Genomic DNA, 18,174 nt, shown 5'->3' with positions numbered 1-18,174 from the left:
GAATTCCCTTCCCCAACCCCAAGGTTTTTCATCACCACATCAATACCTATTTTTTTTTGTTAGAGTATATATTTGTGGTACTATCTGTCTATAATGATACAAAGGACATATTGAGAGACAGACTGAGCATTTAGGTCAACTTTACACTGAGTCAGATGGTCCAAAAACTGCTGCAGGTACTGCAGAATTTATTAGTGAAGCCCAAGGTAACGTTTCACAATTTCTCCATGTGAAGTATCCTCAATAAAGGCGTTCCTCCAACAGCAAGTCTCACTCTAACCAGTTACTGTGGGGTTCAGTTCTACCCCAGTAGTGAGCGTCTCCATTACAGTCTTTTCTTCACTAACATGGGCTTGCCTATGAGAGTGTGGACAGTCTGTAAGGGTACAGCAGCAGTTGAAAACGCTTTGCTGATGTTCTAGTAACACTCAGAAATGAAGAACCTCAAGGTTGGGATTCTTATGGACTCAAATAAACTCAGATATTTAATTTTGTCTTACAGAAATTCATTGCTGACTCAAACTTAAGACAAAACACAATACAAAAATTCAGATCAGCTGATTATTTTGCTACACATATGAATATATATTTGTATTCTGGCACCTTATTTTTTTAAAATATGTTACTTTTTGGATTTAATTAATGTTGTCAAAAGATGTAAAGTATTTAATCACACATGAACTGTATTTTAAAAAAATCATGTGAAAAATAAAATGCACATCGCCAAACTAAAGTTCTGATGTTTCTGACTGGCCGTTGCAAAACTGTATCTCCAACAGTTTTGCACTGCATCAGCTGCACTGTTTCTCTCTTCTTTATGCTGCAGAGAGACAAGCTGCTTGCAAGACTGCTAAATCACAGACATTCCACTCCAAAACTTCACGCTGCTTGTGATTAAATTCACAATTACTCATCCAGAAAGAGCAGCTCTCTCGTAGAAGTAATAATAATAATACATTTTATTTCAAAGGCACCTTTCTGGCACTCAAGGACACCGTACAAAGAGCGAAAAGTAACAGAAACAATAAAATGTAGCAATTAAAAATAGATAGAATAAATACACAACAATGTATCTATATGGAATCTATATATAAATCTATGTAAAAAAATCTATATAAAAAAATCAAGCAAACCAATTGTGTCATATTAAAAAGGCAGATCTAAAAAGGTGTGTTTTAAGTTCGGTTTTAAATTTAGGGAATGACTTTACGTTTCTAAGGTGAGGTGGTAATGAGTTCCAGTGTTGGGGAGCAGAGCGACTGAAAGCTCTGCTCCCCATGGTAGTAAGACGGACAGTATATCTAACAGTCCAGTTATAGGAGAAATGCTGTTTGAATTGAAGCTTGGAGTGATGTAAATCACAAGCCAATTCGGGATTTCCCCCGGAAAAACTTGCTAAGCCTGGTGGTCGGGACACCGAGGCAGACCACGAGTGGGCCATCATGTTTTTTGCATTAAAAAACGTTATGTTGACAGAAAATGTAATAATATCTCTGGTTACTTATGTTACTGGAAGACATTGCTGACAGTGTTTAAGCACACAACTCCAGTCTTAAAGACAAAAAAATGCAATTAAAATAAAAATATGTTTTGCACATCTGTTAAATCCCAAGCAAGTAATCAGGCAGTGGATATTCAAACACTATGTAATGCTGGTTGCATTTAGAGTTGACCCAAGACATAATTGAACTAAGCAGCTGCTTTTGGTCCCCCAGACATTCAGGATTCCCATAAATACTAACATTTTAACACAGACTTATCTAGAACTATAACATTTATTGAGAATATCAATGCTGTTAAATTTGATTTAATGGTTTTAGCATTGATAAATCAAAAGAAATTGTTTAACATTTAAATTTAAGATTTTAAAGAGCTGGCAAGTTTACTTTGTAAAAGTGCAAACAATCTTCATAGTTTGTTTTCTTACAATAGCGACAATCCATTACTATCTTGGAGTTTGAGCACAGTTAGGGTTAGCTCTGCTCAATAGTCAGTTGCTTGGTGACAAAGACGTGCAAATTCCTTCACAAATATATTTGTGAATGTATTTTTGTTATCTCAGCAAATTACAATTATCACTCATTGCTTTTCAACGACCCTTGAGGGCAAAAGTAACCCTCCTCCTTTGGTTTAGTTTTTTTGTATGGGTCTTCAATAGTCAATTTTTTTTTGAAACACTGAATTTGGAGTTTTCAGTAGTTGTCAGTTATAATCATCATTTGAAATATATCAATGTGTGTAATGTATTAATATAGTATACAAGTTTCACTTTTTGAACGGAGTTACTGACATAAATCAATCAATCAATCACGATATTCTAATTTTGTGACCAGCATCTGTACTTTAGGAAAAAACGAAACAATCTTCGCTCAATGTTTGCAACGCAATGAAAACAGCCCTGGGGGTTTGGGAGGATGCAGTTACTCGAGCATGAAAGCTAAAAATCATAATACTAACAGATATTACTTCAATGGAGATGTCCGGGACATATATTGTGGTGTTACTTGTTGAGCATTTTTAAAAGTAATATTTCCTTTTATATTAATCAGTGCTTCCCCCAAGGATATGGATTTGAGGAGGGGGTGAGTGGTAGGCAGATGTTTAAGGATGCTCAGATTGATTGGCCCTGTTTTCTTTAATTTTGGATGAAGGATGATTGGTCGATATTTGCATGTGAAACTGATCTTATCCACTGATCTTTTCTACTACCACAAGGGTCTAATAGAAGGCTGAGTTTAGAAATAGTCAGCCTACTGTTCCCAACTTTGCAGCCTTTTTGCTATGTACAGAAGCAAATCGAAATAGGTCAAAATCAGTCAGGCTTTTTGAATATCGGTGAGCAGCCAGAAAACTGCAATCAGTGCATCCCTACTTTCCTTTAATTACAGCAGTCAGTCTGTAAAACAATTGACTGGAGCAATCTATGTGATCATTATACCAAAAATATGGTAAACTGTATTAAAGAAGTACTTAAACAGGTTTTGAATAGCTCTGCATTTTTGACTGAACATTACTAAGGACAAAACTTGAAAATATTCTCTATTAATCTTTCATAAATTGTATTTATATATGTCTTAAATAAATAAACGAATACTCCTGACTCAGTGCATGTGAGCGCTGGTGACAGAGTAAAAGAGTGTGCTTTTGTCCAGCTGTTGTCAACTTTGGCGTTGGTGCTTTTGAAAATTTACGAGCAACCATTTAGGGATTGTTCACAACATCATCTGATGGTACTCCGATAGGCCAATAAAATCAATAACATTAACTGTATATATTTCTATATGAATACAATTTTTATTCTGGTGACTGTTTATAAAGCAATGTTAAAAAAATCCCTTTGTTTTGAAGTTACATATTTGTTTGGCCAAACCCAATATAAAAAAGCAGAATATGCCAAATATAATCTGTGCTGTTGTTATTGAGGTATTTAAAAACACACACAGTGAAAAATATATCACTGTATATTTTACCCCTATTGGAGTGAAATTAACCCAACTGTTTCTCAGATGTTTGAGGAATGATCAGTTCCTAATGACTTAACTTATTGGTTTTGCTTATTAGAATGTATAAATGAGCTAATTTAAATAACTTATATTTTCTCTAAGAAATTCTCATACTTTTGACTGTTAAATAAACATTTATATATATATACATGTATATATATATATATTTTTTTTCTTAAATCATAGAGGCAACAGTTGTATTCTTGCTGATGAGATGGGCTTAGGAAAGACCATCCAAACAATCTCTTTCCTCAACTGCCTGTTTCATGAGCACCAGCTGTATGGACCATTTCTACTAGTGGTGCCTCTTTCTACACTTACATCTTGGCAAAGGGAAATACTGTTATGGGCCCCACGGATGAATGTTGTCGTCTACCTTGGAGACATCAACAGTAGGAATATGGTAGGTTGTTTGTAGAGTAGGTATAACATTTTAGCCGTTTATTTACCAACGAGAAAAAGTTACAATCTGTTTTTTATCGAACAGATACGAACACATGAGTGGATGCATGTCCACAACAAGAGATTGAAATTTAACATCCTCCTCACAACGTACGAAATTCTTCTAAAAGACAAGGTCTGCTTCATTTCTAATCCTACTTGTATATTTCTTATTTCTAAGCTTTACAGAAATATCTCTATGTAAGCACACATGTACTACCTATAAAATGTTTGTCCAGTCGTTTCTAGGTGGTGTTAACTGGGCCTTCATTGGTGTGGATGAGGCACACAGGCTGAAAAATGACGACTCTCTTCTATACAAAACAATGATTGACTTCAAATCCAGTCACAGGCTTCTAATCACAGGAACACCTCTTCAGAATTCCCTAAAAGAGCTCTGGTCATTGCTCCACTTCATTATGCCTGAAAAGTAGGTTGTATTTATTTTCCTTGCTTTAAAATTTTTCTTCATGGTAATGTTGTGTACTCCGTTCATATGCATATGTTTTTGTTTTTGCTAGTTATGACTATTTCAGTCTTATCTCATTGATGAGGCAACAGATGTTATGGATTTCCCTATCAAATTTTGTTTTGGTTTTTTGTTTTGGTTAGTCAACAATTATGTAATTACAATTATTGCTCACTCTCCTCTTTCTTTTTTTTGTCTTAAATATTTGAAATGCTGACAAAATAGTGGCATGACTTTTCCTTGTTTATCCACAGTTTCATTCTATGTCATTATCTATTTTTAAACAGTTATGAGGCATAGTGGCCAAACTTGAAGCTGCTGCACAAGTTATTTAACAGGCTGTTGCTAGGTAATCAAAAAGTGAGTGCGTTGGTTGATTCCACCCACCTGTCTTAGCTCACCGTCAGAGGTTGAGCAGCTAAATCCTTTCTGCTGCCTACATTTCCTAGAATGCTGTGCTGAATCGGAGTTCAATGAATTTTCCATGTATTGAATATTGAATATTCTCTCAAATATTTTTATCTATTGGAACAAAAACGTCAATTTTGAACACCTTCCAAATTGACCAGTTTGAGTGAAAGGTGGTGCTGCAATCCGCTTCAGGCTTCAGAGATTCAGCCGCCACAGTGCACGAGGCAGCCAGTGCGCAGCAGTCTGGCAATGTGATTGGTTTGTGCCCCTGGCTTTTTTCCCTCCGCAATGCAACAACTATGTACTTGACTTTCAGGAAGGACTCAGCTCTGCTGGTGCGCAGCGGAGCAAAATGCAACAAAGACACATGCTATTACTGCGATGCTGGCAGACCACAAGGCTTATAATACACTGGGGGAAACCTTGAAGTATTTTTGAATTGAATTGAGTAAAGTAATTTAATTAATTGAAACTGCAGATTATTAACTCTGCAAATGTCAGAGTTAATATTATTATTAAATACGAAAATTCCAATCTGCCTTTGAATCTACCTTGTTTTCGTATGTTTTTCATTTCAAAATAAAAAAAAACACAAATCACTATGAATTCAATTTATGTAGCAGCAATTAATGAAGGTCTAAAGTTAGTTAACAAAAAAATTAAATTCAGCCCAATCAAGGCCTTCCAAACCAAGTTCATACAGAGCATGCATGTAGTGGCAGTAGATTGGTAAAACTCTCCTTTAACAGGAAGAAACCTCCAACAAAACCAAAACCTGACTCATTACAAGCGTCAGTCTGCCTCTACCCTTAGAAACTCTGCTTCGAAATACCCTGAATACACATATAATGCACAATAAGTTAAAATACTGCACATTTTAGGGTAAAATAAAGCTTTAAACAATATTTTAATAGTGAATATCTACAAATTTAATGACTCAAAATAAAAGAAAATCTGAGTGTAGCTATTCCTCTTTTGTACCTCCAACTGGGCAATATATCCCCAGGATACAGACATTTTGTGTTTTGTTACATAAGCTACTTAAATATAATTCATATTTTTAAAAAAAAGGATATTAATTCACTCATAGAGAACAACAATTTACAAAATCAAGTCCTTTCAGATCAGTATGTACAGTGCCTAGCAAAGATATTCGGGCCCCCTTGAACTTTTCAACCTTTTGCCACTTTTCATTCTTCAAACATAAAATTCTAACATTTTTATTATTTTGTGAAGAATCAACAAATGGGATACAACCGTGAGGTGGAACGAAATTTATTGGATATTTTAAACTTTAACAAATAATAAACTGCAAAGTGGGGTGTACAATATTATTCGGCTTCTTTACTTTCAGTGCAGCAAACTCACTCCAGAAGTTCAGCTTGGATCTCTGAATGATCCAATGTTGTCCTAAATGACTGATGATGATAAATAGGATCCACCTGTGTGTAATCAAGTCCTGTATAAATGCACCTGCTCTGTGATTGTCTCAGGTTGTGTTTAAATTGCACAGAGTATCATGACGACCAAGGAACACACCAGGCAGGTCCGAGATACTGTTGTGGAAAAGTTTAGGGTTAAGGTTAGGGTTAACCCTATTCAAGTCATGAGGTAATCACATGCCAATGAGCAAATGTGGTCAGCTGTCAATCAAATCACTGCGATGCAGTACCTGGCTCGCTGCAGCTAGTACTGTCCCTGAAATAGGTAAGAAAATCTGAGAACAGCTGGGCAGAGCTGCGCCTGATCTTCTAATAGAAAATTAATCTGGCGGACCTGGACAGTACCGCTTTGACGCACTCTAGTGGAAAATTGCCTTAATGGGCTTCAGACTTATTCTGATTAGTGGCCAATATGTTTCATAATCAGGTTTTAAGATGGTTCATAGAGTTTTCTTGAAGGTGCTTGTAGATGTTTCTGCAACTTACTCCAGTGAAGCACTAGACAAACTAGCTTTAGCTTTATTACAGCTCACAATAGAAACAATCATTATTCAGATGTCTTATTTTCCACTTGTTTCCTTAAGGTTTCACTCCTGGGAGATGTTTGAGGAGGAGCATGGAAAAGGCAGAGATTCGGGCTACACTAGTCTCCACAAGGAGCTGGAACCTTTCCTGCTGCGTCGTGTCAAGAAGGATGTCGAAAAATCTCTGCCAGCTAAAGTGGAGCAGATTCTCCGAGTGGAGATGAGTGCTATCCAGAAACAGTACTATAAGTAAGAGCAATGCAATCAATATTCTTTTAGAAAAGTGATATTTAAATTCAGTTTTTACTGTAAACTATGAGCACTCACCTATCTGTGAAGAGAATCAAGAGCTTTTGTATCAGCAACATACACTGAACAAAAATATAAACACCTCATCTCAAATATAAGAGTTTTATGAACATTTGGGTTACACAATATATAGAGAAACTGAAAATATATTTTTCAGTAATTACTGATCTTCATATTGGAATTGATATCATCGTGGTATGGCCATTTGTAGCAGATTGACAGTCCTTTGAACATGATAGGGGTCAGCTTGATTTTGACCAAGTTGGCTTCTCGTAGGCGACTATGGACAGTCTTGAGGTGTGAGGCGTCTGTTGTGCAGACCAATAGTCTCATCAGCTTAGGTCTTAGCCGATCCAGCAGATGAATGAGTCAGATGTGGCGATCTTGTCCTGGAGTGGTCAGACGTGGCCGACGAGGATGAGGTTGATTTGCAGTAGTGCCAGTCTGTTGGAAACCAACTCTTAAACGGCCTATGGACATTGAGCTGTGCAGCTACTGCTCTGGTGGACATCCCTGCAATCCAACATGCCAATGGCATGCTCCCACATAACTAGCAACATCTGAGGCATTATGACATGTGACAAAATTTGACATTTTGGGGTGGCCTTTTCTAGACCCCACTCCAAGTATTGTCCAGTTGTTGTTCATTTTTCCTGATCACCCACTGGACATGCCCTATCCATGCAGTAAGTAAAAAAAAACAACTCACTGAAAGGAAGTTGGATTAAAAATTATACAGAAATCAAGAGAAATATTACTTTTGTACAATAGGGTTAGGGTTAACTACACATGGCAACAATATTTGACATGGGGTGTTTATCACTCCTCAGCACTGTCTTTTTTAACTTTTTTTAACTCTTCCGAAGTGCAGGGCCAACAAACTGATGAGGGACTCCTTTGTCTTTTGTCATGCAATTAGACATGGAAACTTTTATGCCTTTTGATTTTACATAAAGTGCTCTCCAAATATAAGTAGCAACAACAGCAGTATGATCACCAATACATTATGCTTCTGATATTCAATAGTAATATCATCAGTTTTTGGTTTGTTAAAGTAAGGGCCTGTAACGTTGCTCCCTCTTTTAGTATTATGTATACAAGTTATAATCTTTAACTTTTAAATATGCTTTTGATCAGATGGATTTTGACCAGGAACTACAAAGCTCTGAGTAAAGGCACAAAAGGCAGCACATCTGGCTTCCTGAACATCATGATGGAATTGAAGAAATGTTGCAATCACTGTTACCTTATCAAGCCTCCTGATGACAACGAATCTCTGAGCAAAGTGGAAGCTTTACAGGTAAGATTTATACATGAAAATAAAGTGTAGTGAAATACCGTTTCTTTAAGGCAGCAACTTTAAGGCATTAATTTTGATAAATTAATTGCATAGGTTTTATTGCATTAAACTTTTTTTATGCAATTCTTTTATTTTTCTTTTTTCATATTCTTGTTTGTGGCATGCCTGACATCTGCCAACAGCCTCCATTATTTATGTGTTTTATTGTCAGTGTTCTTTGGGTTATTGTCCTGCAGCATAGTAAAATTCCTCCCAACTAGTTTGTATGCATATCTCCATAAATTGGGAGACAAAATGTATCTGTACACTTGGGAATACATTTTGCTGCTACCATTATCAGTTACATCATCAGTAAAAAAAATTTAACGTGTTCCAGAAGCAGCCATGCCCAATCCATGACAATACCTCCACCATGTTTCACAGATGAGACTGTGTGATCATAAGCAGTTTCTTATCATCTACACACTTTGGCACTTTCCATCACTTTGGTAGAGATTAATCATACCATAAAATTGTAATACCATAAAGCTGTATTCCAGAACTTGAATTTTATTCCATATTGCACATCCCTATATTGTTTTTGTGTTCTCACAGCTCCGTGAGACATCACAGCCTCTATTTGTGATTGGCCAGAAGTGTCTCATCTCTGTGGGTTTATGACAGTTTTCTGTGAAATATGTTTGTTTCCAAAGAGGAACACACTTGGCATTTAGTAGAAATATGGACTGTACTTATTATTTCACGTGTAAAACAGATATTGTTGCCTTTTTACTGCAATGTTTTGTCTACTACTACAGTATTTTTACAGTATTTCAAACTGTGATATCTTTAGCTTTCAGTAATAACCTCTTAATGAGCTAAAAACAAAATTTTTCCTCCTTAAAGCAACTGGTCCGCAGTAGTGGGAAGCTTGTGCTATTGGACAAACTGCTGGTTCGTTTGAAGGAGCGAGGTCACAGAGTTCTAATCTTCTCCCAGATGGTACGGATGCTCGACATTCTGGCTGAATATTTAAGGAGCCGCCAGTTCCTCTTTCAGGTATTTACACACAATTCTGACCAGATATTATGTCAGAAATAAATATCTGTGTGTATGTCTAAAGAACCAGATGAAATGGAAACTAAGGGTTTGTTTTCGTTTTTTGTAGAGATTAGATGGCTCCATCAAAGGAGAAATACGGAAACAAGCTTTGGATCATTTTAATGCCGAGGGCTCAGAGGTACTCTGTTAAATGCACTGAATGTAATTAAATTAAATTTAATCCCTTGACTAAAAGTGAGTTTCATCCTTCTTGTTCAGGATTTCTGCTTCTTGTTATCTACACGTGCGGGTGGACTGGGTATCAATCTAGCGTCAGCTGACACAGTGGTGATCTTTGACTCAGATTGGAATCCTCAAAATGATCTTCAAGCTCAGGCCAGAGCCCACAGAATTGGACAGAAAAGACAGGTGAGCCTAAATTGTCCATGCTTATATTTGACTTTTGTTATGAAAGCAAAGCAGATAGACTTGTGTAGTTAGTGCTTGAAGACTTCTGATTTGTACATGTTTAAGGAAGGTTAAAAATTATTGGCGGATGAAAGGCAATACACCGGTGAAATAAAAAAAAGAGAAACATGAAGGCAGCATATTTTAAAAGGATCCAGGACTAGTTGAACATGTTGGCTTAAATATGTTGCAATTTTTCTATTACCTAAAAAAATTACTGTTTGTGATACACCAAAACTCATAATTACTTCAAAAATTTACGTCTTTTGTTGTATTTTTCACCCATGGAGGTCGCCTTTTTTTCTCCGATGGGTTGATGACACGTTTTGGTCCATTCTCTACTGGAGTCTACAGAGGAAACACTGGAAGGCTAACTTTTCCTGAGTAAATGTTTATCATATTGCGTTTGACTGGTGTAATGCTAGATAATGCCACACTGTGTCACTATCAGCTATGATTAAAAAAATAATAATAAAAATTGAGGTGAATCTGGATAATTTCCCACATGAAAGAAAGGAGAGCGCAGTGCGAGAGCCAGAGTGGAACACAATGAAGGACCTAATCTGTCCCCTGGACATTTCTCCAAAACACTTTGAGTCATTTATACCAGCAGAACTAACGAAGGCTCTAACAGGTGATCGTTACCTTAACGAGTTAAAAATAAATGCAGTGCTGCCGTGCTAGGTAGGCAGAGCTGGACACTCTTTGAGATGCTAACAGGAGCTATACCACCTGCGGTACTGAAACCACCGATCCAACCGGACCCATGGAGGTCTGGTGTCAGTGGTAATAAAGTCCGGTGTTGCTGTTACCATCACACCGGACTCTAAACAGCACAGATGTTGCCGAACTAGACACAGCGCTACAGATCCTGGGAGAAACGTCAAAGACAAGCAGCGCTAATGGAGTTATCACTACTGGAAATGCTAATGGAGCTAGAACACCGGTATTGTGAAACCACTACCAACACCGAACAAAGTTTGGACCCTAAGCAGTTGTTGCCTAATTGGACACAGAACTACAGAAGTACTTACCAGATCATACAGTCCGACCAGAGTTATGTGTCATTCATTGTTTTATTTATTAAGCTGAAGGCAGCAACAGCAGCTCCTACGGCCAACTCTGTCCTCTTCCTCTGTTTGGTCTTCCCCATCATCATCACCTCTTGTTATTTCTACTTTCTGATCTATGTCAGTGCGCTCTGGTTCAAATTAAAAAGGCTTAATTACGTTACTTATCACTGTTTTGGCTGAAGGAGCCAGGCAGTTGGACCATTACAAGTCATTTACACAGAATGCATTGCAGCGTGAACAACATGGTGACATTTCTGTGAAAATATTTTCTTAAAATTTATAAAAACTAAATAACCTACACGTCCCACTGGGAGGAGACCCCTGGGAAGACCCAGGACACCCTGGAGGGACAATGTTTCTCTGCTGGCCTGGGAACGCCTTGGGATTCCCCCAGACGAGCTGGAATACGTGGCTGGGGAGAGGGAAGTCTGGGCCTCGCTTTTTAAGCTCCTACCCCCTCGACCCGACCTCAGATAAGCGGAAGAAAATGGATGGATGGAAATATCCTACACAGTACACTGAATGTGTTAAGGACAAAAATAAACATCAGGCTTGATGTTTATTTTGGGATTATAAAATGATCATCTGAGCACAACGGTGGTTGATTAGCTAATTTAAACAGCTGCTCTAATTGTAACGATGATCTGACAAAGTTGGTGTGTTGGTCACCGAAACACCGAATTTCGCTGCACATGGACATGACCTGTGAAATATGATACCCTTGAACCTTGTTATTGAGTTGTTCTAGTGCTGACAATTAGTAGCAAACTAATATTCTGAGAATAAAACATTGGCTTGTGAAATTAGAAAGTCATTGCATTTTACTGGTATTCTTTAAAAGAAATAAATATCCTAAGTTTTATGGATTTAGGATAAGTACTAAAAATAGTGCTTCCTGTTTTTAACGTGAGGTTTTGATCAAGATAAAATCACAGTTAGACCTTCAAGTAAGTGGGATAAAGTTTTGTCTTACATGAGCTGTCATCTTACATGGGTCAGTGAACCAACTGCAGATTTCTCACAGCTTATAGATTATCAATCTATAAAAAGTTTGACCTGCCGATTTTGATTTTAGCCAGTGCCATTTTTTTTTTATTTAATTGTCCCTAAATACAGGAAGGAAGTCTCTGAGTTGGTAACAGTGGGGTCACTATTGATAACTACAAGCTTGCAGACTTGACCTGGTAGGCCGGTCATCAGTCAAACCTCTCACTGCAGAGCAGAAGAGAACAGTGGCTGATTTTTAGACCTTTGGTGAAGTAGAAAAGATCAGAGGATGAGATTGGCATCATGTAAATATTGACCGATCACCGATCTCCCAAAATTGAGGAAATCTGCACAAAATTGGCTCGATTTTGTGTTGGTAGTAATAATATTGTAGAGGTAGTAAAAAATGTAGTAAAAAGTAGTAAATTCAACTCTGGGATTCCTGTATAAACCCTGAACACAGAGCCACATGCTGGGCAGCGTGTTGAGATGTAAATGCCACTCATAATTGTTTGTTCACAAAGATAAATCATTTTCACCGCTCAAATCAAACCCTAACCCTTAAATCAAACAGATCCAGACAAGTTTGCACAACACAAATCATGGTGCAAAACAGCAAGGAAAGAGCAGACAGCACAACATTAAAGAGACCCTGCTAGTTTTTGCAAAAATGAAGAACACCAGCTGTCAAAATGCGCAAACTTCTCAAATAAGACTTTGGAGGAGAAGCACACATATATTAAGAACAATAAATTGTACTATGGATGCTTGAAAGTGGGACATAACACTAAGGTTTGTTGCCATCATAACACGTGATATTTGTAAAGGAAGGCATCTAACTTGTCTACATGATGAGAATTATAAAGCAAAGTAAAGACTTCTCAGCTCTATGAACACAGCTTCAAGCACTCCAGATGAGACCAAGGCAGCTACAGCTCTCAGTGTTACAAAGGTTGGTCAGTCAAACAGCAAATCAATGATTGTTCATGTATGGGTGTCCACAGTTCAAAACCCATCTAAAGAGCAACTAGTGTATGCACTATTAGACACACAAAGGACAGCACATTTGTCAGCGAAGGAGTAACCAAACAGTTACAAGCAGATGTTCAAAGCTAACTATCATGCTTGGTGTCCACTATACTGTTAAAAGTATAAAAGTAACCAAGTATCAGGACTGTATGCAAGAGGTTATAACTCAGATATTCGCATTAACCTCATCTCTTAAACACTTACACTTCACCTAAACACTTCATACTAGGGCTGAAACAATTCTTCGAATAATTCGAGTACCTCGATTATTAAAATTCCTCGAGGAAAATTTATCTGCCTCGATAAGCTTCGTTAAATTATGCTTTATTATTTAGCGCACAGTGTTGCGGTCGGAACACTATTGGCGTTGCGCAGCGCTCTTACTTCCACCTATTAGTTGTTGACGGAAGCTAAGTGTTAGCAGCATAATGTCCAATTTTCAAGTTTGGTCTTGGAGGATTTTGTTAACTGATGATAATGTCCAGGTTTTTGTCGTTCGGGAGACTAATAAGCATCCTTAAATTGACTGGCGCAATGCCAGGAGTACGGCAGTCTTTTCCCTCCAGGACCTGCTGACTGGTAACACCCATTCAAAGCAAACGGCGGGGAAGAGCACAGCGGGATTATTTATACAGGTGATAGACTAAACACTGCGGGTGGCAGTGCTCTAGATGCGTAACTTTATGGACGAACTGGAAAATAAATTTAATATCCTGGTCTCAACAAATAAGTGGCGGAGCTCATCGTGGCGGTACATAACTAGCTAATTGTGTTTTTCTGTGTGACGAACGAAGGTGTCAAATTCCCTCGCTATAAATGGCTGGGCTATAAATGGCTGGGCTATAAATGGCTTCTCCACAAAGCTATAAATGGCTGGGCCCAACTAAACTGTGTTGTGTTCAATTGAGCTGGAATAAGAGCATACATTCTGGTGTGAAATATATACATTGTATCCACCACACGTTCTTGTTTTGATTTAAACACACTCTTATAATTTAGGTGGGAGTGTAAATAACGCCAGGTTAAGCTCCTTATTTGTTGTATTCCCTGTTGGTGTTTGTTGCCTTTATTTCGTTTTGTTTTGTGTAGTATATGATTGACTTCCGGTTTTTGATTTGATACCTTTATTTGGATGAGAGCTTCTGCTGTTTTATGTTGTGGAGTGTCAGCTTGGCAACAGAAGGAATGGAAGACAAGTTGCAACAGTGTTATAAAAATGTATCTTATTAGCGGCCCCCTTGATAGAGTATTTTGTGAATGAGGATATTTCTAATAATGATCGGCTGGAATTGTGAATTTGTTGAAATCAAATAGAGTATAGTTTTTGAATCAGTCGATATTTTCAGTGTGAAAGTTATTTTTAATTTTCAAATGTTACGGTTATAAAAGTGTGGTTTGTCCTTTTTGTGTGTGTTTGTACAGCTCTTATGGTGAAACTCATGGTTTACGTCCAATAAATCTGGCTGTTCATCAGTAAAGCCACAATCTTTAATTTGGGGTGGGGGGGTGGGGTCTGTATATGTGTATGTGAGTATGTGGGGGTGTGCGTGCGTGTATATAAAAGCTTTTGTGTAGCAGTTAATCTTTCTAGTGATGGTTTTATCTTGTCACGGACTCTTACAGTTAGTAATGCAAGTAAGGAAAATATCCTAGATGTAGTTACATTGTTTATGATTACTTTTTCAAACATAATTCATATTGTATTCTTCCATCACAATTGTACAATGTTTTTCTTATGATTTGTTATGTGGACTGGCAGGTAAATATCTATCGGCTGGTGACAAAAGGCTCAGTGGAGGAAGACATCATTGAGAGGGCAAAAAAGAAAATGGTTTTAGACCACCTCGTCATTCAAAGAATGGACACTACAGGAAAAACTGTCTTGCATACTGGATCTGCACCCTCTAGGCAAGCAACACAGGCTGTACTCTGCTGCTTTACTTCTTTTTCCTGGCTGCTCTGACAACACTTTTGTAACACTAATTAAAGTTAGTCTTACAATAGTAACAGTAATCACTATATCTAATGTCAGTGTTTCTTGCACACAGCTCAGCACCTTTTAGCAAAGAGGAGCTCTCTGCAATTCTGAAGTTTGGTGCTGAAGAGCTTTTTAAAGAGCCAGAAGGTGAAGAGCAAGAGCCTCAGGTATGTTGTGCAACAATTACAGTATATTACTTCAAAGGTGATCATGGTAGTGGAACTTTCAGATTTTTGCACAAATTTGTTCAACAAAATTAAATATTTTGTACTTATAGATGCGAGGGTAGGGGCTTCTATGGCCCATTTTTAATAAGCCTACAATACATACATTGGAGAGAAAACTAAAGAAGATTCCACAATATAAAGGTGTGGTTAATACTGTATGCTCATTACAGTCTAATCGGAAGTGGGAGTTTGACAGTAGGAAGCACAGCTCACTGCACAACAAACACACAAAGGCCTGGCACCATTTTGGGTCACATTTACCTGCTTTTTGAATGTACCCTAACCAGCAGAGTGCAAATTCAGAGATCTGGAAGTATTTCACACTGGTAACAGTTTAAAATATAAAGAATTGACTTCTGGTTCTGGCCTCTAATTAGATAATTAGTCGGGTTGGATTGGGATCACAAACAATCTCTGTGGGCTCAGGCTGGGAGGGTTGGATTTTTTAGACCCAGTCTAAATTTTTTGGCCTTGCGACCCTGACTCTCACTTTATGGTTCATTCCAAATTCAACCTCTGACCGAAACACAGGCAGGCTGCTTTTATAGCCTTAATGAGTCCAGCACCAAAATGATCATACTGGGAAGATCTCATATACATCTGCAAATTTTAAGAAAGGGTGAACTTAATGGGGGAGTTGAAGTTAAAACACAAATGTTGAATTTGCAGAGGAGTGTTCCCACTTCTTGATATGCTGTCTCCATCAAAAAGTGGGAACATTCCTGTTTCTACAGGAATTCAACGTTTGAGTGATATAAAACAAAAGTGATCATGAAACAGTTTTTCTACCTTTGCAGTGACATTTACCTTCAATAATTCAACTGTAAAACAATTATTGGCATGGACAGAAGGGGGAAGCTATGATTAGCCCCAATCACCAGACAACATTCTTAAAATGTTCCTTTTAGAAATCTGGGTGTTTAAGTTGACCCAAGGAAGATACTGTAAGTGCATTAAATTATATTTCACAGTCAGTGATTTTTATATCACAAAAACCTGGTTGCACATTGGTGTGTATATTTTTTTATGAACAATTTATTTGATGTCACTGAAATGATCTGGGGGTGTGGGCAAAAATACATAGAGATTTGATTTTTTTTTTTTTTAAGTATATATTTTAACATTTTACTTTGAGATGATTAACATTTATACAGTAAAAATGTGGGCAGGAATAATAGTGATACAATTTTGAATTCAGTAAAATAATAATTTTGAAATTAGTGATGGGAATTGATATAAATTTAGCAATATTGATTCCATTATTGATCTCGCTTTACAGTTTGATTCCTCATCAATCTTTTTATTGATTCTTATTGAGTTAGAAAATAAACAATTTAATTAAAAAAATGCACCATGTTCCATTTGATTCAAACAAGCTTAAAAAATAAGCTAACTTATTTGCGCACAGCCCAAGGGGAGCTCTCTGCAATTCTGAAGTTTGGTGCTGAAGAGCTTTTTAAAGATCTGTGTCTCATTTGATAGATGGCTCATCTGTCAAATGAGCCATTTAACATAAAATGCAACTTTTCACACAACAGTTTTTGTGCAGACAAAATTGCATATCTTTCAAGACTCGGGGTGTCTCCAGGTTTAGAAAACACCATCTCAGATGTTACTTATTACTTATTTTTACCTCTGTCATTTTTCTCTTCCCTTTCTTGATGGAGGTAACTAAAACTGTGTGAGAGTTTCACCTCTATGCCAGCATGACTCTGGCAGCCCTCGTCAACTACAGTCGTAATCCATAAATTTGAATATTAATGAAAAATTAATGTATTTCAATTACTCAGCTCACAAGTTAAACAGATTATATAGATTAACTCAACACAGAGCCATGTTTTAAAGCTTTTATTTATGTTGAGTTCTTACTAAGAGCTAATGAAAACATTAAATTATATTTATTGGTCTGATGGAATATTACATCAAATCAATAAAAAAAATTCCAAATTCTGAAACGTGGCTCTAATGAAAGATATGCTTCATACCTGCTCAAAGGTATTTTTGGTGAAATGTAAACATACTTTGGAGCACTTCTACCACAACGCCATCTTGGACATTTTCTAAATCAAAATACAGAGCATGTACAATACGTCAACAAGCAAATACATCTCACGTTATTGGAACTTGCCATTAGCCAGGAAGATTAACTATTCCAAGGAACTGAATACCTACTTGAAATGGAAAATAAGCATTCAAGAAATATCTACAATTAAGGCGGTTAAGCTAAAATTAATTGCAATGAAGAATGTGGCACAAGAGCCAAACAAAAAGGTGAAATTAATATTATTGCTCTGATTATTTTGTTGGAATGTTGGCACTGGTCAGGAAATGGACATTGATGAGATACTGAAGAGAGCCGAGACCAGGGAAAATGATCCTGGGCCGTCCACTGTTGGAGAGGAATTGCTGTCTCAGTTCAAGGTCAGAGAACTTTTAGGACTGTTAGTCAACTATCCAGTTCCTGAACACTTGATATTTATTTGTTTGGTCTTAATAGGTTGCTAACTTCTCAATGATGGAAGATGAAGATATTGATATTGATTCTGAGCGAAGTCAGCGGAGCTGGGATGACATCATACCTGAAGAACAGAGGAGAAGAATGGAGGAAGAGGAAAGACAGAAGGAGCTTGAAGAAATTTACATGTTGCCACGCATGAGGAATTGTGCTAAACAGGTGCATACCACTCATGATATTATGAATTATATAAATAATATTATGAAGGAGGAATATTTCACCTCAAGGCAAAATATTCCATGTGAATGCTGCAGGCTGAAAGAACTAGTTTAAGTTTGCTGAATAAATTGCATGCTTTGTCACTGCTACATTTTGGTGCATAATATGCGTAAAAAGGGTGAGAATTGAAAAGTTTGGGGAGGAGCAGAATTTTTAGAAAGTTTGTTTCACACTCTAACATTAGTAGAATCCCATCATGATCCCAGCACATCATCACACTGTTGCACAACCAACACAATTATGTCTGAATACTTTGGGT

General features: G+C 37.2%; 1 protein-coding gene across 5 annotated transcripts in view; it reads left to right on the top strand.

Annotated features, from left to right (window-relative positions):
• chd1 (chromodomain helicase DNA binding protein 1) overlaps nucleotides 1–18,174 on the top strand; it is an 84,718-nt gene that overhangs the window by 39,809 nt on the left and 26,735 nt on the right. For all 5 annotated transcript variants that reach the window (XM_023338045.1, XM_023338048.1, XM_023338046.1 and 2 more), the window contains exons 11-22: nucleotides 3,690–3,906; nucleotides 3,991–4,080; nucleotides 4,184–4,374; nucleotides 6,851–7,039; nucleotides 8,237–8,399; nucleotides 9,285–9,437; nucleotides 9,547–9,618; nucleotides 9,699–9,848; nucleotides 14,736–14,884; nucleotides 15,025–15,121; nucleotides 17,507–17,602; nucleotides 17,679–17,855. In XM_023338045.1, the coding sequence (XP_023193813.1) occupies nucleotides 3,690–3,906; nucleotides 3,991–4,080; nucleotides 4,184–4,374; nucleotides 6,851–7,039; nucleotides 8,237–8,399; nucleotides 9,285–9,437; nucleotides 9,547–9,618; nucleotides 9,699–9,848; nucleotides 14,736–14,884; nucleotides 15,025–15,121; nucleotides 17,507–17,602; nucleotides 17,679–17,855 (1,744 nt within the window). The remainder of the gene's footprint in view (nucleotides 1–3,689; nucleotides 3,907–3,990; nucleotides 4,081–4,183; nucleotides 4,375–6,850; nucleotides 7,040–8,236; nucleotides 8,400–9,284; nucleotides 9,438–9,546; nucleotides 9,619–9,698; nucleotides 9,849–14,735; nucleotides 14,885–15,024; nucleotides 15,122–17,506; nucleotides 17,603–17,678; nucleotides 17,856–18,174) is intronic.

The sequence above is a fragment of the Xiphophorus maculatus genome, chromosome 8, assembly GCF_002775205.1.
Source record: "Xiphophorus maculatus strain JP 163 A chromosome 8, X_maculatus-5.0-male, whole genome shotgun sequence".
Lineage (NCBI taxonomy): Eukaryota > Metazoa > Chordata > Actinopteri > Cyprinodontiformes > Poeciliidae > Xiphophorus > Xiphophorus maculatus.
The sequence above is the reverse complement of the archived record's forward strand: the minus strand, read 5'-3'. Positions and strand labels throughout refer to the sequence as shown.